We start from the raw sequence: 23,526 nt of genomic DNA, 5'->3' as shown, positions 1-23,526 counted from the left end.
ATCCAGCTCTCCCTTTCGATAACCACTCATCATGAAAGGGGAAAAAATGTCATGCTCTGATCCTTAGGAAATGTCATAAAAAAGGCCTACCTGATTACTTCTTATCCTTGCGCAAATAGCCTACAGCTGTGTCTGTCCGGAGCTCACTGGCACAGGAACTGAAGGCTCAGAATATATTATACAATGTTGCAAGTTTGCTAGCAGGCCAGACCCAAGTTAATAGTTGATACAATGTTGCAAGTTCCTTGCAGACAGGCCATGCATAGCAAATGTACAGTGGGGAAAAAAAGTATTTAGTCAGCCACCAATTGTGCAAGTTCTCCCACTTAAAAAGATGAGAGAGGCCTGTAATTTTCATCATAGGTACACGTCAACTATGACAGACAAATTGAGGAAAAAAAATCCAGAAAATCACATTGTAGGATTTTTTATGAATTTATTTGCAAATTATGGTGGAAAATAAGTATTTGGTCACCTACAAACAAGCAAGATTTCTGGCTCTCACAGACCTGTAACTTCTTCTTTAAGAGGCTCCTCTGTTCTCCACTCGTTACCTGTATTAATGGCACCTGTTTGAACTTGTTATCAGTATAAAAGACACCTGTCCACAACCTCAAACAGTCACACTCCAAACTCCACTATGGCCAAGACCAAAGAGCTGTCAAAGGACACCAGAAACAAAATTGTAGACCTGCACCAGGCTGGGAAGACTGAATCTGCAATAGGTAAGCAGCTTGGTTTGAAGAAATCAACTGTGGGAGCAATTATTAGGAAATGGAAGACATACAAGACCACTGATAATCTCCCTCGATCTGGGGCTCCACGCAAGAACTCACCCCGTGGGGTCAAAATGATCACAAGAACGGTGAGCAAAAATCCCAGAACCACACGGGGGGACCTAGTGAATGACCTGCAGAGAGCTGGGACCAAAGTAACAAAGCCTACCATCAGTAACACACTACGCCGCCAGGGACTCAAATCCTGCAGTGCCAGACGTGTCCCCCTGCTTAAGCCAGTACATGTCTAGGCCCGTATGAAGTTTGCTAGAGTGTATTTGGATGATCCAGAAGAGGATTGGGAGAATGTCATATGGTCAGATGAAACCAAAATATAACTTTTTGGTAAAAACTCAACTCGTCGTGTTTGGAGGACAAAGAATGCTGAGTTGCATCCAAAGAACACCATACCTACTGTGAAGCATGGGGGTGGAAACATAATGCTTTGGGGCTGTTTTTCTGCAAAGGGACCAGGACGACTGATCAGTGTAAAGGAAAGAATGAATGGGGCCATGTATCGTGAGATTTTGAGTGAAAACCTCCTTCCATCAGCAAGGGCATTGAAGATGAAACGTGGCTGGGTCTTTCAGCATGACAATGATCCCAAACACACCGCCCGGGCAACGAAGGAGTGGCTTCGTAAGAAGCATTTCAAGGTCCTGGAGTGGGCTAGCCAGTCTCCAGATCTCAACCCCATAGAAAATCTTTGGAGGGAGTTGAAAGTCTGTGTTGCCCAGCGACAGCCCCAAAACATCACTGCTCTAGAGGAGATCTGCATGGAGGAATGGGCCAAAATACCAGCAACAGTGTGTGAAAACCTTGTGAAGACTTACAGAAAACGTTTGACCTGTATCATTGCCAACAAAGGGTATATAACAAAGTATTGAGAAACTTTTGTTATTGACCAAATACTTATTTTCCACCATAATTTGCAAATAAATTCATTAAAAATCCTACAATGTGATTTTCTGGAAAAATTTTTCTCATTTTGTCTGTCATAGTTGACGTGTACCTATGATGAAAATTACAGGTCTCTCTCATCTTTTTAAGTGGGAGAACTTGCACAATTGGTGGCTGACTAAATACTTTTTTTCCCCACTGTAATTTATAGGATATCTATTTTTATCAGGATATGTTCTACCTGCTGGCTGCAATGTTTTTATTTGTTGGCTTTATGTAGGCTCTTTTTATATATTGGCAATGGCAATATAAGTTACTTTTAGATTTGTATCATTTTCATTTAGATATCATTTTGATTAACCACATGACATTGATTTTGAGATATGAAGACTTTATTATAAATTAAATTAAACTGTTCCATGAAAATGTGCATATGAAAATCATAACTGGCATGCGAAATGGTACCATAACTTGGGACTCCAAATGGAAAAGGTTGCCGACTGCTGGTGTAGCCTATTACCGGCAACTTCAGGAGCTTAACAGAAGAATCTGCGAAGGCCAGCAGCAGCAGGCAGTGGGAGGAGGAGGGTCGGATCGGGAACAGATTTCTTTCTTCTGGTTAGGATATATTGATCTCTGGCTCCCTCTTTAGTAATTTGTGTGTCTTGATTTTTAACTGCAGTGCTTAAAGCATCAGGCAAAGTAGCCTACATATAGTTGATTTTATTCAAACATAGAAAAATACACGTTTTAAAATTCGAAAGAACAGACGACTCTCGGTCGACCAAGATTTTTTTTGTCGGGGACAGCCCTAATGCGAAGGCTTTGAAGCACAGATAGATCTGGTCTGTGTCTCAAATGGCACCCTATTCCATACATTGTGCAATACTTTTGACCATGGGCCCTGGTCAAAAGTGGTGCACTATATAGGGAATATGGTGCCATTTGGGACGTAGCCATAGATCAGGTCATGTCTCACTGCCCTACTACGGTCCTGTGACTCTTGAAGGCTCCCTGTCATGACCACTTCTTATGTTCCTACCTCAGAGCCAGGGGCCGGCAGTACCCCCCCACCCTCCAGAAGGTTTAGATGAGGACTGCTACGAGGAGGCTGAGCCTTTTGTTCCAGTCAATCACTCAGCAGGTATGCTCAACAAGTCATTAGATACAGCAGTCTCTCTCTCTCGTGTTCTCTCTATCCCTCTCTCTCTCGCACTCTCTCTCGCTCTCTCTGTCAACAGCCATTGCCAGCAACTTGGGTTACTTTCACAATGGGATACATGTAACCTTGTGCCGTTTCTACAGTCAAAGAATTACATTTGAAAGTTCCATTCATGTGTTATACATGTATATGTGCAATATTTCATCCTCAAACCTTTGAACTTCCACAGTTGTATACTGTGGATTTTACTCTACATAAAAACCCAGCGTGTCTCTTTTTACCACATTCTGAAAAGTGGTGTCGAAACAGGTTTGTCAAAAATATTAATACCGAAATGCATCCCCTGTGTGTACGTGTGTGCTCGCGTGAGTGTCTGTGTTTTCTCCAGACAAATGTGACTCAGACAGCAGTCACTACGAGTCATATGGTGAGGAAGATGAGGAGGAGTTTATGAAGGACCGGGCCCACTACATCCAGTGGAGTGCCTCCCAGCCCTGTCTGCGGCCCACTTCTGAGTCACGCATCTGTGGCTACCTGTGGCGGAAGAAATGGCTGGGCCAATGGACCAAACAACTCTTTCTCGTCCGCAACAATCTGCTGTTGGTAAGCACATCCCTAAGGACAAAACACACTGCACGATCACCTGCTGGGTGTCGACTAATGTGTTTCGAACATGTTTTGTCCATGTAGCTTACTAAAGCCGTAAAAAAAAAGGCCATTAACCTTGAAACATGTCTGTTATATAAAGGAAGGAAGGGTTTGTATGGCTCTGTTTTATGTCGTATTCACAGAATAGCCCGTACATTGTTCATCCTATTTGCCTGTTTCAAGTTGCTTCTAGTGCTACAAGGGGGGGTAGCCTAGTGCTTAAGAGTGTTGGGCCAGTAACCGAAATGTTGCTGGGTCGAATCCCAGAGCCGACTAGGTGAAAAATCTGTTGATGTTCCCTTGAGCAAGGCACCTAGCCCTAATTGCGCCTGTAAGTCACTCTGGATAAGATGGTTGCTAAATTAGTAAAATGTTAGACAAAGTGATACTGTCAAGAGCATTGTGTGGGTTTTCCTTTTCTTTTAAGATATAATTGAATTACTCCCACGCACCTGCTACAAGCTCAGATGTCCTTTTCCTATTTTGAATCACAGTGCTACAAATGTGCCAAGGACCTCTACCCGCTGCTGGAGCTCAACCTGCGGGGCTGCCAGGTGGTGTACAAGTCCAAGCACAACAAGAAGATGCAGCACGAGCTCAAGGTTGTGGCTGGCTCCGACACAGTGGTGATGGGCTTCCAGAGCTGCCAGCAGGCGGAGGAATGGAGGAAGGTTTGGAGGTGTTTGTCATTACAGCATAGTCTCACACAGGACTGCGATAGACTAGTGTCCTGTCCAGGGGGTGTACTTGTACATCAAGCTGCCTCACACTATAGAAACAGGAGATAGGCTCCTGCCCTACGGGCCGTTCTGGCTCAGACAAGGCAACTATAGTCCCACAGTTTGATACAGCAATTGACTGAAGGGGAGCAAAGGGAGGGGTAAGAGGAAATGCCTTTTTGGATGTGTAATGCCCATGATTGTCCAAACAGGCATGCCTAACCTATCTGAGATAAAGGCGGTTATTATCAGGTTATTATCAGGATAGGAGAAATGGACAGTTATAGCTGTATTTAGGATTGGGAGATATAGGGTATGGCTGGATGAGTGTAGGTGTTCAGGGGCGGTTTCCCGGACACAGATTAAGCATAGTCCTGGACTAAAAAGCAAGATCAATCGATATTCTCCATTGAAAATTATTTTTAGCCCAGGACTAGACTTAATCTGTGTTCGGGAAACTGCACCAAAAAATGTTGTGTGTAAGGTGTTTTGAATTCTTACTGGTTGTCTGGCTGGTCCCCTAGGTAATTGAGGAGGTGAATAGCTCCTCCTATGATGAGCCAGAGTCCCAAAGGTTCTCCTTGTTACTCAAGTGTGACAGACTGGACTCTTGCAGGGTAAGTCATCTGCCGCTATAAGAATTAAAGCTACTCCTGCCCCTATTTAACGTTAACATTCAATTAACTTCCTCTCAGTTTGACTGAATAAGGTGGCTCAGATTTTCTCTAAATTCTGCCCTTTCATGTGTTGTTTCTCTCGCAGTCAAGCACAGTCAATCACACTTCAGACTCGGATGAAGAGAAAATGTCGGCGCTGCCCTCTGCTCTCAGCAGTGTGGAAATGAAGGATAAAGGTAAGCCTATTCCCCCGTTTGTCAACATGAACAAATGCCGCTCTGTTTCAAAGGCTATCGATAGCTCCATCTTAAATTGTTTCGTAGTGACTGAACGAGTCACTGAGGACTCCGTGAAGCAGTGAAATGTGGTCAGTGTAAATGTGAAAATGAATGAAAAAATAACTGTAATGAAAAGTAAGTAAATATACATTTGATCAATAATTATTTTGTTATCATGTTTTTTCTGCATGATAAAATCGATTTCTGAACTATACTGAACAAAATTATAAACGCAATATGTAAAGTGTTGGTCCCATGTTTCATGAGCTGAAATAAAAGATCGCAGAAATGTTCTATACGCACAAAAAGCTTATTTCTCTCAAATGTTGTGCACAAATTTGTTTACATCCCTGTTAGTGAGTATTTCTCCTTTGCCAAGATAATCCATCCACCTGACAGGTGTAGTATATCAAGAAGATGATTAAACAGCACAATCATTACACAGGTGCGCCTTGTGCTGGGGACAATAAAAGGCAATTTTAAAGTGTGCAGTTTTATCACACAACACAATACCACAGATGTCTCAAGTTTTGAGGGAGCGTGAGGTTGGCATGCTGACTGCAGGAATGTCCACCAGAACTGTTGGCAGATAATTGAATGTTAATTTCTCTATCTGTCACGATCGTCATAGACAGTGGACCAAGGCGCAGCGTGATAGGCGTACATCTTTTAATTGAGTACTTTATACACTACAACAAAACAACAAAACGATACGTGAAGTCTAAGGTTCACCAACACAAACCTACACAGAACAAGATCCCACAAATAGCTATGCCAAACAGGCTGCCTAAGTATGGTGCCCAATCAGAGACAACGAGAATCAGCTGCCTCTGATTGGGAACCACCCTGGCCAACATAGATCTACATGATCTAGAACATAACATAGAAAATACAACATAGATAATCCACACCCTGGCTCAACATATAAGAGTCCCCAGAGCCAGGGCGTGACAGTACCCCCCCCCCCCCCCCCCCCCCAAAGGCGCGGACTGTGACCGCGCCAACCAAAACCAACAGGGGAGGGACCGGGTGGGCATTCCGCCTCTGAGGCAGATCCGGCTCCGGGCGTGACCACCACTCTCTCGCTACCCCCCCCGTAGCGCCCCTGGTCTGGTCCCGCTGGCCGGACCTGGACTGGACACCGTTGGAGCGGATTGCTCTGGCTCCGCAGTGGAGCAGCTGACCGGTACCTGACCAGGCACCGGTGAAACAGGCACGGGCTGTGCCGGACTGACGACGCGCACCACAGGCTTGGTGCGGGGAGCAGGAACGGGCCGGACCGGGCTGACGACGCGCACCATTGGCTTGGTGCGGGGAGCAGGAACGGGCCGGACCGGGCTGGCGACACGCACCATAGGCTTGGTGCGGGGAGCAGGAACGGGCCGGACCGGGCTGACGACGCGCACCACAGGCTTGGTGCGGGGAGCAGGAACAGGCCGGGCCGGGCTGGCGACGCGCACCATTGGCTTGGTGCGAGGGGCAGGAACAGGCCGGGCCGGGCTGGCGACGCGCACCATAGGCTTGGTGCGAGGGGCAGGAACAGGCCGGGCCGGGCTGGCGACGCGCACCACAGGCTTGGTGCGGGGAGCAGGAACAGGCCGGGCCGGGCTGGCGACGCGCACCATAGGCTTGGTGCGGGGAGCAGGAACAGGCCGGGCCGGCGAGACGGACTGTAGGTCTGGAGCAAAGAGCTGACACAACCCGTCCTGGCTGAATGCCTGTTTTTACACACACTGTGTGAGGCATCAGCACAGGACGTACAGGGCTGTGTACTCGTACTGGCACTACAGCACGTGACACTGGCGCAGGATATCCGGGACCGAGGAGGGGTACTGGAGGCCACGAGCGTTGAGCCGGCACACTCCGTCCTGGCTGCATGCCCACCTTAGCACGACACGTGCGTGGTGCTCGCACAGGACGTACCGGACTGTGCCGGACCACTCGCGGCACAGTACACAGCTCCACATACCTCGGAACCTGCCCAGTCTCACGCTGCCTAGCCTGAGTACGGGGAGTTGGCTCTGCTCTACCTCTAGGCTCCGCCAACCTCCCTTCCAGCCCCCCAAACCCGGTGGCCTCCTCTCCTAATCCACAAACCGCCCAGTAGCTGCCTCCAGCAGCCCCGTCGTCCATGCTGTGTGCCCCCCCCCCAAAAAAAAAATATTGGGGTTGCCTCTTGCGTGTCCGACGTCGGCCCGGTTGGCGCCGCTGCTCCTCTCTATGGCGCGCCTCCACCGTCTCCTCCCACGGACGGCGATCCATACCGGCCTGGATCTCCTCCCAAGTCCAGGACCCCTGCCCGTCCAAGATCTCCTCCCAAGTCCAGGCTGTCTGCTCCTGGACACGCTGCTTGGTCCTGTTATGGTGGGATCTTCTGTCACGATCGTCATAAACAGTGGACCAAGGCGCAGCGTGATAGGCGTACATCTTTTAATTGAGTACTTTATACACTACAACAAAACAACAAAACGATACGTGAAGTCTAAGGTTCACCAACACAAACCTACACAGAACAAGATCCCACAAATAGCTATGCCAAACAGGCTGCCTAAGTATGGTTCCCAATCAGAGACAACGAGAATCAGCTGCCTCTGATTGGGAACCACCCTGGCCAACATAGATCTACATGATCTAGAACATAACATAGAAAATACAACATAGATAATCCACACCCTGGCTCAACATATAAGAGTCCCCAGAGCCAGGGCGTGACAGTACCCCCCCCCCCCCAAAGGCGCGGACTGCGACCGCGCCAACCAAAACCAACAGGGGAGGGACCGGGTGGGCATTCCGCCTCTGAGGCAGATCCGGCTCCGGGCGTGACCACCACTCTCTCGCTACCCCCCCCCCCCCGTAGCGCCCCTGGTCTGGTCCCGCTGGCTGGACCTGGACTGGACACCGTTGGAGCGGATTGCTCTGGCTCCGCAGTGGAGCAGCTGACCGGTACCTGACCAGGCACCGGTGAAACAGGCACGGGCTGTGCCGGACTGACGACGCGCACCACAGGCTTGGTGCGGGGAGCAGGAACGGGCCGGACCGGGCTGACGACGCGCACCATTGGCTTGGTGCGGGGAGCAGGAACGGGCCGGACCGGGCTGGCGACACGCACCATAGGCTTGGTGCGGGGAGCAGGAACGGGCCGGACCGGGCTGACGACGCGCACCATTGGCTTGGTGCGAGGGGCAGGAACAGGCCGGGCCGGGCTGGCGACGCGCACCATAGGCTTGGTGCGAGGGGCAGGAACAGGCCGGGCCGGGCTGGCGACGCGCACCACAGGCTTGGTGCGGGGAGCAGGAACAGGCCGGGCCGGGCTGGCGACGCGCACTGCCTGCTGTTCTCCACCTGTAACAGCGAGTGGACAAGAGTCGGTTACTGCGACTTGAACAATTTACCTATAGCACTCAACAAGCATGAGAAATCTGTCTCGCATCCAAAGCCAGATAGCTCTTAAGACATTTGGCAGTTCATGGATAGATCTGGCATTGATTGAACATCAGCATGCACAATGCAAAGGTAAAAGAGAACTGTGATATTTTGAAAGACCTAGCTAATTCATGCTACATGCTACCTTGGTAAACAGGAGTTGCCACTTCGTGGCAATGATGAGAGTGTCAGCTCATCAAACAGGCCCAGGGACAACTATGTGGAACTATAACATGCCTTTGCTGAAAATAAATAACAGTTAGCAACCCATTTACCGCAACCTGCCATCGTGTTCGCTTTTTGCTCATGGCCTATGATGGAATTTTCAATGAAACTGATGCGCTCTTCCGTGTTCTGCAGAACAAAGTGATGGATATGGATGTCTGCCGTACCCGTATCAGCAACACAATGAAACCACTGGAACGGCAGCGACAAGACTTTGATCGTTTCTTTGAGCGATATGTGTGCTTTTATCTAGGCCAACAGTGCACAACAATGCCTAATTTATCATAACCATTACAGATAACAAATCCTAATTGCTAAATTGCCCCGTATATACTGAACAAAAATATAAACGCAACATGCAACGATTTCTAAGATTTTACTAAGTTACAGTTTAAGTAAGGAAATCAGTCAATTGAAATAAAATAATTATGCCCTAATCTATGGATTTCACGACTGGGAATACAGATATGCATCTGTTGGTCACAGATACCTTTTTTTAAAAGGGAGGGGTGTGGATCAGAAAACCAGTCAGTATCTGGTGTGTCCACCATTTGCCTCATGCAGCGCAACACATCTCCTTTGCATAGAGTTGATCAGGCTGTTGATTGTTGATTGTGGCCTGTGGAATGTTGTCACTCTCCTTTTCAATGGCTGTGCAAAGTTGCTGGATATTGGCAGGAACTGGAACACGCTGTTGTATGTCGATCCAGAGCATCCCAAACATGCTCAATGGCTGAGGTCTGGTGAGTATGCAGGCCATGGAAGAACTGGGACATTTTCAGCTTCCAGGAATTGTGTACAGATCCTTGCGACATGGGGCTGTGCATTATAATGCTGAAACATGGCATGACAATGGGCCTCAGGATCTCGTCACGGTATCTCTGTGCATTCAAATTGCCATCGATAAAATGCAATTGTGTTGGTTGTTCGTAGGTTATGCCTGCCCATACCATAACCCCACCGCCACCATGGGGCACTCTGTTCACAACATTGACATCAGCAAACCACTCGCCCACACGACGCCATACACGTGGTCTGTGGTTGTGATGCTGGTTGGACATACTGCCAAATTATCTAAAACGACGTTGGAGGCGGCTTATGGTAGAGAAATTAACATTCAATTATCTGGCAGCAACTCTGGTGGACATTCCTGCAGTCAGCATGCCAATTGCATGCTCCCTCAAAACTTGAGACATCTGTGGCATTGTGTTGTGGGACAAAACTGCACATATTGTCCTCAGCACAAGATACACCTGTGTAATGATCATGCTGTTTAATCAGCTTCCTGATATGCCACACCTGTCAGGTGGATGGATTATTTTGGCAAAGGAGAAATGTTCACTAACAGGGATATAAAAAAAATTGAGAAAAATAATATTTTTGTGCATATGGAACATTTCTGGGATCTTTTTTCAGCTCATGAAACATGGGACCAATACTTTACATGTTGAGTTTATATTTTTGTTCAGTGTATATTCAGTCAATAGAAAAACAAGTGCCATTTAAGATTGATTTATTGAAACCGTAATATCAACTGGTTATATTATATCGTAGAACACAATCTTTAAAAAGGCAGTAACCTCAGCAGTGGTGCTTGCTTGTAGAAGCCTATGGCTGTGCAATGGCATAGCCTTGTTTTGATCATTTAGCAGACAACACTCTTATTTCCCAAGCCTTTATCACAGTCAAGACACACCTATTTTATAGTAAAAAACGTAATGTAATATAACAGAATAAAATATAACAGAATATTTTTCCCAATGGAAAAAGTTGGCAGTGCGAAATGATATGCATCTCGCGTCTGGAACAGTTATTCTCAAAGAGTGAAAATGTGAAACCGGGCTTAATTTGGCGAGTTGAAATTTAAAAAATGTCAGGGTTACAATTAAAAATATGTCTTCTTTTTGATATACATACGTTCGGTTTAGTTTATTCTGCCTGTTCTTTGGAATGTTCTAAAATGGACAATTCCACATTGAACACTGCATGGTGATAAATTACGGCCACCACATCTGTTTTGTGAGTAGGCCTAGGCTTAATGATTCTGATGAAAATATGCGCTTTGTGTTCATCATACTAATGTTTTTGCATATTTTCAGTGTGGAACCTACCTATGTTATAGCCTAGCCCTAGGCTAACCAATTCTAAATGGCACTAGCAGTTCGCAAAGTAGCCTAAGCAGAAAATAGACGGGACACAATTATTCCCAAACTGCAGCTCGTTGTTGGAACACATTTTGAATTTGTGATAAAACTGTCATCATTTGGCAAGGATTGTAGGTTGTGAATCCCATCAGTTAGATACGTTTTTATAGACATGTATTTCTGTAGGCCTAATGGGAGCTTGTGTGCGCACTCAAGGACGCGTTTGTAGAGGGCGCAGTCAGAATCCAATTGAGTGAGTGAGACACAGAAGGGAAAGGGAATTTAGAGAAAAGAACTGCGTGATGCTTGGCTTGGTTTCATGTCCGGCAAATGCGCATAGAGGCCTATGGAACACTAGAGTCAAAGCAAATTTACATTGTCTTCAAGACAAAATGTCAATTTTTTTCTAAGCACAATTCACCAAATATTTTTAAATTATATATTACTTTTTTTATGATCTCTGGTTAAAGATCGAGTTTTGACGTCCGTCGAAATTCATGCCCATCCCCGCCTCTGACATGAACTTTGTTTTTGTTAGAAATATTTTACAACTTGTTGGACGATATTACTTACCAAGCAGAGCTGTTTTATCAAGGTACAAATATCCTGTTCTTTTTCATTTTGAGCATAGGTATACAGACACAGCTTGGCTACATTGTAACTACGAAGCGGCCACGGTTGTGCTCGCATATGGGGCTCAGCCAGGACTATTACTTTTTGTAAGTGAATGGAAATATGTGATTTAACCGATTGATGTTGGGAAAATAAATGGCAAAAATGCAGAGTTAAATGCCTGTAAACAGCTTGGGGAGAAAAAGAAATCACAGATTGAATCATGTAATATTAAGCCTACTGTCACATGCCCTGCTCTTCCTGGTTTTTAAAGGTGCAAAAACATACGTTTGCACCCTTATTTTGAAAGTGGGGATGCAGCGGCTCCGTTTGCGCCATTGCTCAGCCGCCTATGGTAGCGCTGACTATTAGGCATTCTGTGTGTGTAGCACTGTCTACAAGTAGGCCTACTCGCTGGCATTTGGGTCGCTGTCTGTGGTGCTGAAAGTCGCCTGTTCGTGCAGGGCAGTTGTGTGGGGCACAAGCTATTAGAGCCTGTGAATGTGTGTCTAATGGTTGCGCCGCCTACTTGCTCCTGTTTGATGGTTGGTTGTGATTGTTTGTTTGATGGTTGTCTTTGTGATCGTGTCATACGGATAAACACTGAAAGTGCCTACCCGGCCTCAGACCACAATGCACTTCACTGCTGTGAAGACAGTGTGGGATTGTTAACCTCGTTTGGTAGTTATTAGAGGTCTACCTTTAAGTCATAACAGGCACGTTGTTGGTGGAACACTGGCTCATTGTGAACCGGCGATTCCTGGGGAATTGGATTGTCACCTTTTGCACCATTGGAGTCTGGAGGTGTCCATAACAGGTTATTAAACCCCATGAACCGTGCCAGGCCAACACAACGACTAGGAAAGAGATACGAATTAGTTTTTATTTATTTTTATATTTAATTATATTATCATACTTTTTTTTGCTGTTTTTGGAGGGTACAAATTTGGTGGTTTTAGATATAGGCTATGTCTAAAGTGACACCCTATTTCCTATATAGTGCACTACTTTTGAACAGAACCCTATGGACCCTGGTCAAAAGTAGTGCACTCTATAGGGAATGTGGTGCCATTTCAGAAACAGCCATAGGCCCTGCCCAGCTTGTTTGTAGCCCTGATTGTATAATTAGATAACTGTGAATAGAGAAGGTGATGGAAGTCACACCACACACATGGTGACTTATTTTCAATGTCTGTTGATCTGGGTGTGAACTTCATGACTAGAGAATGTATAATGGCCAAAGATGTATACAAACCGTATGATACTCTCATCATCTTTGTGTAAGAGTTTGACCTCAGAGACCAGGTACAAATTGCCCACCAAACAGTTCCAAGTTTCTTTCTGTTGTCAATGTGTTCTTTTTCTGGCCTCTGTCTGGTAGCCTGCTCTAGATGTGTTTGTGCTGTCTTGCTAACTCCTGACCATAGGAGTTGGCAAGACAGTCATGACCATAGGAGTTAGTGCCAGACTAGGCTATCGCATCTATCTCAAGACTCTTGTGACCTTTGACCCCATCCCTGTTTGGGCTGCAGGGTTCCTGAACGTGCTGATGAACTGCCAGTGGCAGAGCCTGCTGTGCCAGGTAGAGGATGGGGTGCTGAAAATGTTCCGAGACGAGGGCTGTGAAGAGTGCCCTCAGTACACGGTACAGCTGAAAGGCTGCCAGGTTCGACCGGGCCCCGACACACCTCAGGCCTACCGCATCACCGTGGTCCAACACGGAGACCAGGTGGCAGTACTGGAGGTAAGGGCTACGGGGGTGAAGTTTCCCCTAGGTACAGACAGATCTAGGATCAGCTTCCCCTCCCCCAATCTTAACCTTAACAATTAGTTGGGGAAATGCAAAACTGACCCAAAATCGATGACTATGGATAACGTTACCCTTTCAAAGATATAGACAGATTAGACTGTATGCAGAATTAATGGATACTACTCAGCCAAGGCTTTGGGTGTTGTTAAGGGGGTCAGAAATAGTTCATGGATCACTATGACTTTGTTATATAGTCATTTAGCAGATGCTCTTAGCCAGAGCAACTTACAGGAGCAATTAGGGTTAAGTGCCTTGCACAAGGGCACATCAATTTCGGTTACTGGCCCAACACTCTTACCCGCTAGGTTACCTGCCGATTCACTTATGTCAGTGTGGTTGATTTAGATCATGGTGGAAAGACATTACACACTCAAAAGAGAAAGCTTGTTATTATGCAATCACTACCAAAAGCGATCCAGTTATTTCCCACAGGTTTATATTAAATAAAAAACAAGTAAAAACCCCAAAAAGGAGCTGTGCAAGATCAAAATTGACCAATTCATTCCTGGAACAGAGCATTGTGTGTCTTCTTCATTCTCTCTATCTCTCTCTCACACCCCCTCTCTTTCTCTGTTCGTCCATGTCTCTGTCCAGGCCAGCTGTGCAGATGAGAAAGAGCAGTGGTTGCAGCTCCTACAGGACGGGAGTGTAAGCCAGGGTCAGGCTGATTCTCTATATCACTATGACTCAAAGCCCGCTGGAGCCCTCAGGTAATACATGTTTATGATGATCACTAGATCCATTGGTTTGGCTCTATAAAACGGGTGGTATGTATCAAGCTTCTCAGAGTAAGAGTGCTGATCTAGGATCAGCTCCCCCCTGTCTATTTAGTCTTATTCATTGTGATCTAAAAGGCTAAACTGATCCTAAATCAACACTCCTATTCTGAGACAGTTGATGCATACGGACCCAGAACTATGTTTTGAAATGCCTATACAGGGCTACTTGGTTAAAGTTTTTTTTCCCTACCATCAGTGGTTTGAAGGAACGAAGGTTCCCAACCTCAAACATGTACATAGACGACCCCTTTCACCAGCACAGTGGAAGCGGATGCTCACAACCCATCTACTCCAACACAGCCATACTGGAGCACATGGTATGGCCCATTCTGGGGGGGGGGGGGGGGGGTTGGGGTCTAGAGAGACTTTGCACCTTCAGACTTGAATAAGGACACAGTCAGGTGATAGTCATAGGCATACATTTCTATTTGTAGTAAACTGTACAGTTGACAACAGTCAAAAGAAACCAGTGTGATTTTGATGGACATACTGTTCGCTGTTGATATTTCAAAGGATTTCCTTTGTTTTGTTCTCATCAGTTCCAGAATTCCCAAAACATCGCCAGGGGAGACTCAGTGTCATCGAAGGATTCAGTCAACTACAGCAACACTGAAATCTTTAACAACCACAGTAAGTCGGATTCAATGTTCACCCCTTCAGGTGTTCCTCTCTAGGAGACCACAGACATACCATTGGCCATTTGCACATATCCTCCAATTGAGCAGGCACTAGACCAGGGATGGGCAACTTTGATGGGGGTGGGGGCCACAAAAAATCTGAACTCATCATGAGGGGCCGCAGTAGCTGGCCACTAAACTAATTTAGCAATCTAAAAAAATGTTGCTGACATGGGCTAAGTGGCTGACATAACAAGAGAAACTGCTGATGCACAACCAAATTTCGAAATTGCACCTTGTGTATTCTACTATTCTAACTTACAACAGTAAATTGAGACCCCGACTGAGGTCCTTCAAAAGGGGGCCGGGCCGCCAGTTTCCCATCCCTGCACTAGACTATAGTCAATCAAATAAAAGTTTGGTCGCGTACACAGTTTAGCAGATGTTATAGCGGGTGCAGCGAAATGCTTAGCTCCTAACAATGTAGTAAAAGTACACACATTTTTAAAAACACAAGAAGAAATCAAGAAATGTCAGAATTAATCCAATTAACAACCCAAATGGCACTGTAACAATAATCCAAATGCAATCTATACGTACAGTTTAAGTCGGAAGTTTACATACACTTAGTCATTAAAACTCGTTTTTCAACCACTCCACAAATTTCTTGTTAACAAACTATAGTTTTGGCAAGTCGGTTAGGACATCTACTTTGTGCATGACACGAGTAATTTTTCCAACAATTGTTTACAGACAGATTATTTCACTTATAATGTTCTATATCACAATTCCAGTGGGTCAGAAGTTTACATACACTAAGTTGACTGTGCCTTTAAACAGCTTGGAAAATTCAAGAAAATTATGTCATGGCTTTAGAACCTTCTGATATGCTAATTGACATAATTTGAGTCAATTGGAGGTGTACCTGTGGATGTATTTCAAGGCCTACCTTCAAACTCAGTGCCTCTTTGCTTGACATCATGGGAAAATCAGAAGAAATCAGCCAAGACCTCAGAAAAATTATTGTAGACCTCCACAAGTCTGGTTCATCCTTGGGAGGAATTTCCAAATGCCTGAAGGTACCACGTTCAACTGTACAAACAATAGTATGCAAGTATAAACACCATGGGACTACGAAGCCGTCATACCGCTCAGGAAGGAGACGCGTTCTGTCTCCTAGAGATGAACGTACTTTGGTGCGAAAAGTGCAAATCAATCCCAGAACAACAGCAAAGGACCTTGTGAAGATGCTGGACGAAACAGGTACAAAAGTATCTATATCCACAGTAAAACGAGTCCTATATCGACATAACCTGAAAGGCCGTTCAGCAAGGAAGAAGCCACTGCTCCAAAACCGCCATAAAAAAAGCCAGACTACGGTTTGCAACTGCACATGGGGACAAATATCGTACTTTTTGGAGAAATGTCCTCTGGTCTGATGAAACAAAAATAGAACTGTTTGGCCATAATGACCATCGTTATGTTTGGAGGAAAAGGGGGGACTTGCAAGCCGAAGAACACCATGCCAACCGTGAAGTACGGGGGTGAAAGCATCATGCTTGTGACACTCTGGCTCCGGGACTTTTGTATTTGAGCCAGGGTGTATTTTGTGTTGTTGGGTTTTGGTTTGGTTATGTTGGGCATTTGGGTGTATTTCTATGTTGGTAGTTCTGTTGTGTGTATTTCTAGCTTTGGTCATTGACTCCCAATCGGAGGTAACGAGTGTCAGCTGTCGGCTCGTTATCTCTGATTGGGAGCCATATTTATTCTGTATGTTTTCTTGTGGGAATTGTGGGTTTTTGTTCCAGGTTCAGTCATAGTCACTGTAGGACTTCACTTTCGTCTTTTGTTTTGTATTGACGTGCTTGTTTAAATAAAGTCATCATGTTCACTCCACGCGCTGCGTATTGGTCCGCTTCCTCAGACGATCGTGACAGAAAAACCCACCAGAAAAGGACCAAGCAGCGTGTCAAGCGGCAACAGGATTTATGGACGCCTATCAAGGATTCATGGACTTGGGAGGAGATACTGGATGGAAAGGGTCCTTGGGCACAACCGGGAGAGTATCGCCGCCCTCGTGAAGAGCTGGAGGCAGCTAAAGCCGAGAGGAGGCGGTATGAGGAGGCAGCACGGAGTCAAGGCTGGAAGCCTGTGGGTACTACCCAAACATTTATTGGGGGGGGGCTAAAAGGGAGTGTGGCGAAGTCAGGTAGGAGACCTGCGCCTACTCCCTGGACTTACCGTGGAGAGCGAGAGTACGGGCAGACACCGTGTTACGCAGTAGAGCGCATGGTGTCTCCTGTACGCAGGCATAGCCCGGTTCGACACATTCCAGCTCCACGTATCGGCCGGGCTAGATTGAGCATTGAGCCGGATGTCATGAAGCCGGCCCAACGCATCAGGCCACCAGTGCGTCTTCTCGGGCCGGCGTACATGGCACCAGCCTTACGCATGGTGTTCCCGGTTCGCCCTCATAGGCCGGTGCGGGTTATTCCACCTCCCCGTACTGGTCGGGCGACGGGGAGCATCAACCCGGGTAAGGTTGGGCAGGCTCAGTGCTCAAGGGGGCCAGTAAGCCTGCACGGTCCGGTATGTCCGGCGCCACCTCCCCGCTCCAGCCCAGTACCACCAGTTCCTGCTCTTCGCACTAGGCTTCCTGTAAGTCTGCAGAGCCCTGTGTTTCCTCCACGCACTAGCTGTATGGTGCGTGTCTCCAGCCTTTTCCCACCAGTGCCTACACCACGCACCAAGTCTCCTGTGTGTCCCCCGAGTCCTGTGCGTCCTGTTGCTGCTCTCCGCACTAGGCGTTATGAGAGTCCCCAGGGTCCAGTATGCCCTGTTCCGGCTCTCCGCACTAGCCCTTATGTGCGTCCCCAGGGTCCAGCATACCCTGTTGCTTCTCCCCGCACTAGCCCTGAGATGCGTGTCCTCAGCCCGGTACCTCCAGTTCCGGCACCACGCATCAGGCCTACGGTGCGCCTCAGACGGCCAGAGTCTGCCGTCTGCCCAACGGGGCCTGAACTGCCCGTCTGCCCTAAGGCGTTTGAACTGGCCGTCTGGACTGAGCCTGCAAAGCCGCCCGTCTGCCATGAGCCGTCAGAGCTGTCCGCCAGACCGGAGCCGCTAGAGCCTTCCGCCAGACAGGATCAGCCAGAGCCTTCCGCCAGACAGGATCAGCCAGAGCCTTCCGCCAGACAGGATCAGCCAGAGCCTTCCGCCAGCCATGAGCAGCCAGATCCGTCAGCCAGCCATGAGCAGCCAGATCCGTCAGCCAGCCATGAGCAGCCAGATCCGTCGGCCAGCCATGAGCAGCCAGATCCGTCAGCCAGCCATGAGCAGCCAGATCCGTCAGCCAGCCATGAGCAGCCAGATCCGTCAGCCAGCCATGAGCAGCCAGATCCGTCAGCCAGCCATGAGCAGCCAGATCCGTCAGCCAGCCATGAGCAGCCAGATCCGTCAGCCAGCCATGAGCAGCCAGATCCGTCAGCCAGCCATGAGCAGCCAGATCTTTCAGCCAGCCATGAGCCGTCCAGCCAGGATCCGCCAGAGCCGTCCAGCCAGGATCCGCCAGAGCCAGCCAGCCAGGATCCACCATTGAGTCCGGTGCTGCCCCTTAGCCAGGTGCTGTCCCGTAGCCCGGTGCTGCCCCTTATCCTGGTGCTGCCTCTTAGTCCGGTGCTGCCCCTTAGCCAGGTGCTGTCCCTTAGCCCGGTTCTGCCCCTAAATCCAGGTGGGGTAAGTTGGAGGGTGGTCATGTGGAGGAGGCTAGGGAAGCGGGTGGTGACTAAGGTGGGGTGGGGACCACGACCAGGGCCAGAACCGCCACCGTGGACAGACGCCCACCCAGACCCTCCCCTAGACTGTATGCTGGTGCGCCCGGAGTGCGCACCTTTAGGGGGGGGTACTGTGACACTCTGGCTCCGGGACTTTTGTATTTGAGCCAGGGTGTATTTTGTGTTGTTGGGTTTTGGTTTGGTTATGTTGGGCATTTGGGTGTATTTCTATGTTGGTAGTTCTGTTGTGTGTATTTCTAGCTTTGGTCATTGACTCCCAATCGGAGGTAACGAGTGTCAGCTGTCGGCTCGTTATCTCTGATTGGGAGCCATATTTATTCTGTATGTTTTCTTGTGGGAATTGTGGGTTTTTGTTCCAGGTTCAGTCATAGTCACTGTAGGACTTCACTTTCGTCTTTTGTTTTGTATTGACGTGCTTGTTTAAATAAAGTCATCATGTTCACTCCACGCGCTGCGTATTGGTCCGCTTCCTCAGACGATCGTGACAATGCTGTTGGGGTGCTTTGCTGCAGGAGGGACTGGTGCACTTCACAAAATAGATGGCATTATGAGGAAGGAAAAGTATGTGAATATATTGAAGCAACATCTCAAGACATCAGTCAGGAAGTTAAAGCTTGGTCGCAAATGGGTCTTCCAAATGGACAATGACCCCAAGCATACTTCCAAAGTTGTGGCCAAATGGCTTAAGGACAACAAAGTCAAGGTATTGGAGTGGCCATCACAAAGCCCTGACCTCAATCCTATAGAAAATGTGTGGGCGGAACTGAAAAAGCGTGTGCGAGCAAGGAGGCCTACAAACCTGACTCAGTTACACCAGCTCTGTCAGGAGGAATGAGCCAAAATTCACCCAAATTATTGTGGGAAGCTTGAGGAAGGCTACCCGAAACGTTTGACCGAAGTTAAACAATTTAAAGGCAATGCTACCAAATACTAATTGAGTGTATGTAAACTTCTGACCCACTGGGAATGTGATGAAAGAAATAAAAGCTGAAATAAATCATTCTCTCTACTATTATTCTGACATTTCACATTCTTTAAATAAAGTGGTGATCCTAACTGACCTAAAACAGGGAATTGTTACTAGGATTAAATATCAGGAATTGTGAAAAACTGAGTTTAAATGTATTTGGCTAAGGTGTATGTAAACTTCTGACTTCAACTGTATATACACCGGATGAATGTATGTTGAAATGTTGTTTTGGGATTAAGTTCATTTTCATGGCAAAGAGGGACTTTGCAATTAATTGCAATTAATCTGATCACTCTTCATAACATTCTGGAGTATATGCAAATTGCCATCATAAAAACTGAGGCAGCAGACTTTGTGAAAATTAATATTTGTGTCATTCTCAAAACATTTGACCACGACTGTACATAGGGCAGCAGTCTCTAAGGTGCAGGGTAGAGTACCTGGTGGTAGCCGGCTACTAGCTAGTAACATACACATTCCTAATGCAAGGAGACATGAGGGTTTGCCTAGATTTCACGTCAATATGTAAACCAATTTCTGTCCAATCTCTTTGCCACTCCGTCTGTTATTCAGACCGGGAGCCAAATAGAAAATGAAAGATGTTTGTATGGAGTTTATTCCCCCAATCTGTGCAAAACATATGATTAGGGAAGAATATGTAACTTAGTTTGGGATATTATTATCATTCTCCTGCATTAAAGTTTTTGACATTTAAGTGAAACAATTCCACTACATCTGGCTTGAATTAGAAAAGTGTCTACATAATTATATGTTATAACAGATTCTCTGAACAGAATTTTCCGTCCGCATCCCATAGTTTTATTGTGTTGCAGTTGAGTGCTGTTGCATCAATGTAAAACACTACACAGACACAAACGTATAGTGCTTTATAATTATACTGGTGGGAACACGGTTACTCTGGTCTACCCCCCCTGTTTTTGTTAAGTTTGAGCAGTTTGGATCAAGTAGAAAATGTCTGGGACTACTTCATATAATGCCCCCAAGCTATGGGTTATTGAACCTCTGAGGCCTGAAGATATAGCCTGTTCCCAGATCTGTTTGTGCTTTCAGGCCAAACATGACAATGAGTGACAAGGAGTTGACATGGTAGCACAAACAGATCTGGGACAAGGCTGCTGAAGATATGGAACATGTGAACACTGCTGAAAAGAGTGTGCAGGCCAGGAGGGAATGTAAGGCCACAGTTACTCCAGCTCTTACTCACTATTAAGAAGTGATCTTGGATTCCTTCTTGGAGTTGTGGAGGGAAATGCTCCCATGTGCTCGGGAGGTTGGAGAGTGCTGATGCTAAGCCGTCGTTTTTGGTGGTTTGGTCATGGCAGCAGGATCTAGCCTCGCGGCAGAATGTCCTTGTAAGGGCCTCTTAAAAACACAAGATATCATGTTTTCCACTCAACAAAACTTCCATCATTTGAGTCTTTGGAACAATGTTGAGTTCCATCTTTAAATTTCAATTTGGTGCTATTGCTATAACAATATAACTTTTTTCATTCAGTGTTAGTCAAATAAAATGTATAGTCTTTAACGTAGGTATTTACTGCAGATTTGTGACAGTGAATGCTCTGTAACAGGTAGGAAATCGTGTGAGGTGGAGCGGGGGGTTCAGAAACTGGACTTGACCGGGAAGAGAAGGGTACAGCTGAGAGCTGGGTCAGAGATGAACCTCATCACTGCAGGGAAGAAAGCCAAATGTACTTCCTTCAGACAGTCTCTGGCCTTCTGTACAGAACGGGCACAGGTAAGGCAACTCTACACTGCCACCCATAACCCTGTTATGCTATCCATAGAGGTCTTATCCCTGAAAATATCCAGGGCCCATATTCATAAAGTGTCTTAGAGTAGAAGTGCTGATCTAGGATCTGGTCCCACATGTCCATATAATCTTATTCATTATGATCTAAAATGAAAAACTGATCTTAGATCAGCACTCCTTCTTTGAGAAGCTTTGTGGCACAATGCTGCCACTTGCTGTTCGGAATGCTCAACACAACACTAGTGTGTTAAACTGAAAATACAAAAGGCTTCATAGTGTGACATGGTGTCCAAATAGAATTGGTTGAATTATTAAGGTGACTCGTTAATAAATCATGGGGAAAACGTCAACAAGGAAATGTTTCATCTTCTCTCCAGTTGTAGGTTGGACACATTTTATCCCTTTATTCCATTCTTGTCTAACAGAATGTCTGTGTAAAATGCCTTTCCCGCTCATGTTTGTACAGATGCCTGTGTGTTGAGAAGCAATTAGCCTACAGTGCACATAAATAGTCTATCCCCCTCTTTAGATACAATGACCAGAGGACCAGATCAAACATATGGCCCTTGCTATCATTAGCCTCAAATAAATCCTCTTCCTGCAGAGCTTGAAAGGGTTCTTGGGCCGACCAAAGTTGTTTGACATATTGTAAACAAATCCAACTTAACAATACCAATCTGCATATCAAAACTTGGTACGCTCCAGGCAGAAGAAAAAGGAATCTACTGCTACTACTCTTCTGACCACTACGTCATTGCATTGGAGTATGTGTTTTATATCCTCTTGGCTGGGTCACTTTGATATTGTGGTGAAGTTGACCCCATGCTCCTGTCAGCATGGGTCTTCTCTAAAGTCTGTGCTCATTTTATTGGCCTTGTCTCCACAGGGTGGGTTCTTCACTCCGCTACTGCGAAGGACCGCCTCCGCTAAAAACTCATTGAAAAGAGCCCCCTCCGCCCTATTTATTGAGCATGGCAAGGTGTTTCAGAGAAAGAAGGTACGTTTTGACCTAAATGGTCCGATAATCTTCTAATCATATCAAGACAATTAAATTAAGGAATATACACTACCGTTCAGAAGTTTGGGGTAGTGTATAATGGAATATCTACATAGGCGTACAGAGGCCCATTATCAGCAACCATCAGTCCTGTGTTCCAATGGCACGTTGTGTTTGCTAATCCAAGTTGATCATTTTAAAAGGCTAATTGATCATTAGAAAACCCTTTTGCAATTATGTTAGCACAGCTGAAAACTGTTGTGCTGATTAAAGAAACAATAAAACTGGCCTGAACTTTTGAACGGTAGTTTAAGTCAAAGGAATATGTCAAGTAAGTATAATTGTTCAATTAAATGTACCATGTGTTCTTTTTTTCTTATTATTTTTGTAGGAGTGGGAGACAAAGGCCTCTACTTAATACTATACTGGTCGTTTCGGTAACAATTATCTTGTATACATTTTCTATCAAACATCTTTGTCATCAGAAATGTCATCCGTCCTGATGATAATACAATACACTATACTTCCGAAATGGCACCCCTTTCCCTATTGAAAAGTAGTGCACTATATAGGGAATAGGGTGCAATTTGGGATGGGCCTTAGATAAACAGGCTTGTTTCTCCATTAAAACAGAGGCATTTAATAAGAGATTCCTGTGAGGGTAATTCAGTTGAAAACCTTGTAAAGCCTGACTCAGGAATTCAGGGTTGTCTCTCAGGTGTAACACTTTCATCATTTTTTTCTGTCTTTCATTTCTTAAAGCACAGTATGTATTGTCTAATTTGTCTATGTATGTATTCCTATTCATCAGACTTGACTTTACACTGTTTATCACCAATTGAGTTACAATAAATACACAATGTTGAAGTCATGAAAAATACATATACACTACCGTTCAAACGTTTGGGGTCACTTAGAAATGTCCTTGTTTTCGAAAGAAAATCATTTTTTTTGTCCATTAAAATAACAACAAATTTCCAGCTACAATAGCCATTTACAACATTAACAATGTCTACACTGTATTTCTGATCAATTTTATGTTATTTTAATGGACAAAAAAAATGCTGTTCTTTCAAAAACAAGGACATTTCTAAGTGACCCCAAACTTTTGAACGGTAGTGTATATGGATATGAATTGAAGTAATGTTCACCGTATACAGTTCTGTGGTATAATTTAAACATAGTTGTAGATTATATCTTTTATAAAGTGTTTTTACCATGACATTTTTGCTTAGTATCACTGAGATGTTTTACATTTCTGAAATATGTTGTGATACAGTG

At 45.8% G+C, this 23,526-nt stretch overlaps 1 protein-coding gene across 1 annotated transcript in view; it reads left to right on the top strand.

Moving 5' to 3' along the window:
- LOC311141457 (actin filament-associated protein 1-like 2) overlaps positions 1-23,292 on the top strand; it is a 118,132-nt gene extending 94,840 nt beyond the window's left edge. The window contains exons 5-16 of the mRNA XM_084176794.1: positions 2,724-2,820; positions 3,227-3,441; positions 3,981-4,157; positions 4,730-4,822; positions 4,968-5,058; positions 13,037-13,248; positions 13,909-14,024; positions 14,290-14,410; positions 14,633-14,723; positions 21,067-21,233; positions 22,135-22,245; positions 22,637-23,292. Coding sequence (XP_084032920.1) covers positions 2,724-2,820; positions 3,227-3,441; positions 3,981-4,157; positions 4,730-4,822; positions 4,968-5,058; positions 13,037-13,248; positions 13,909-14,024; positions 14,290-14,410; positions 14,633-14,723; positions 21,067-21,233; positions 22,135-22,245; positions 22,637-22,663 — 1,518 coding nt within the window. The 3' untranslated portion in view covers positions 22,664-23,292. The remainder of the gene's footprint in view (positions 1-2,723; positions 2,821-3,226; positions 3,442-3,980; positions 4,158-4,729; positions 4,823-4,967; positions 5,059-13,036; positions 13,249-13,908; positions 14,025-14,289; positions 14,411-14,632; positions 14,724-21,066; positions 21,234-22,134; positions 22,246-22,636) is intronic.
- Positions 23,293-23,526: the final 234 nt, after the last annotated feature.

The sequence above is a fragment of the Coregonus lavaretus genome (assembly GCF_964263955.1).
Source record: "Coregonus lavaretus genome assembly, chromosome: 14".
Classification (NCBI taxonomy): Eukaryota; Metazoa; Chordata; class Actinopteri; order Salmoniformes; family Salmonidae; genus Coregonus; species Coregonus lavaretus.
Note: the sequence above shows the minus strand (reverse complement) of the source record. Positions and strands in the feature narration are given on the sequence as shown.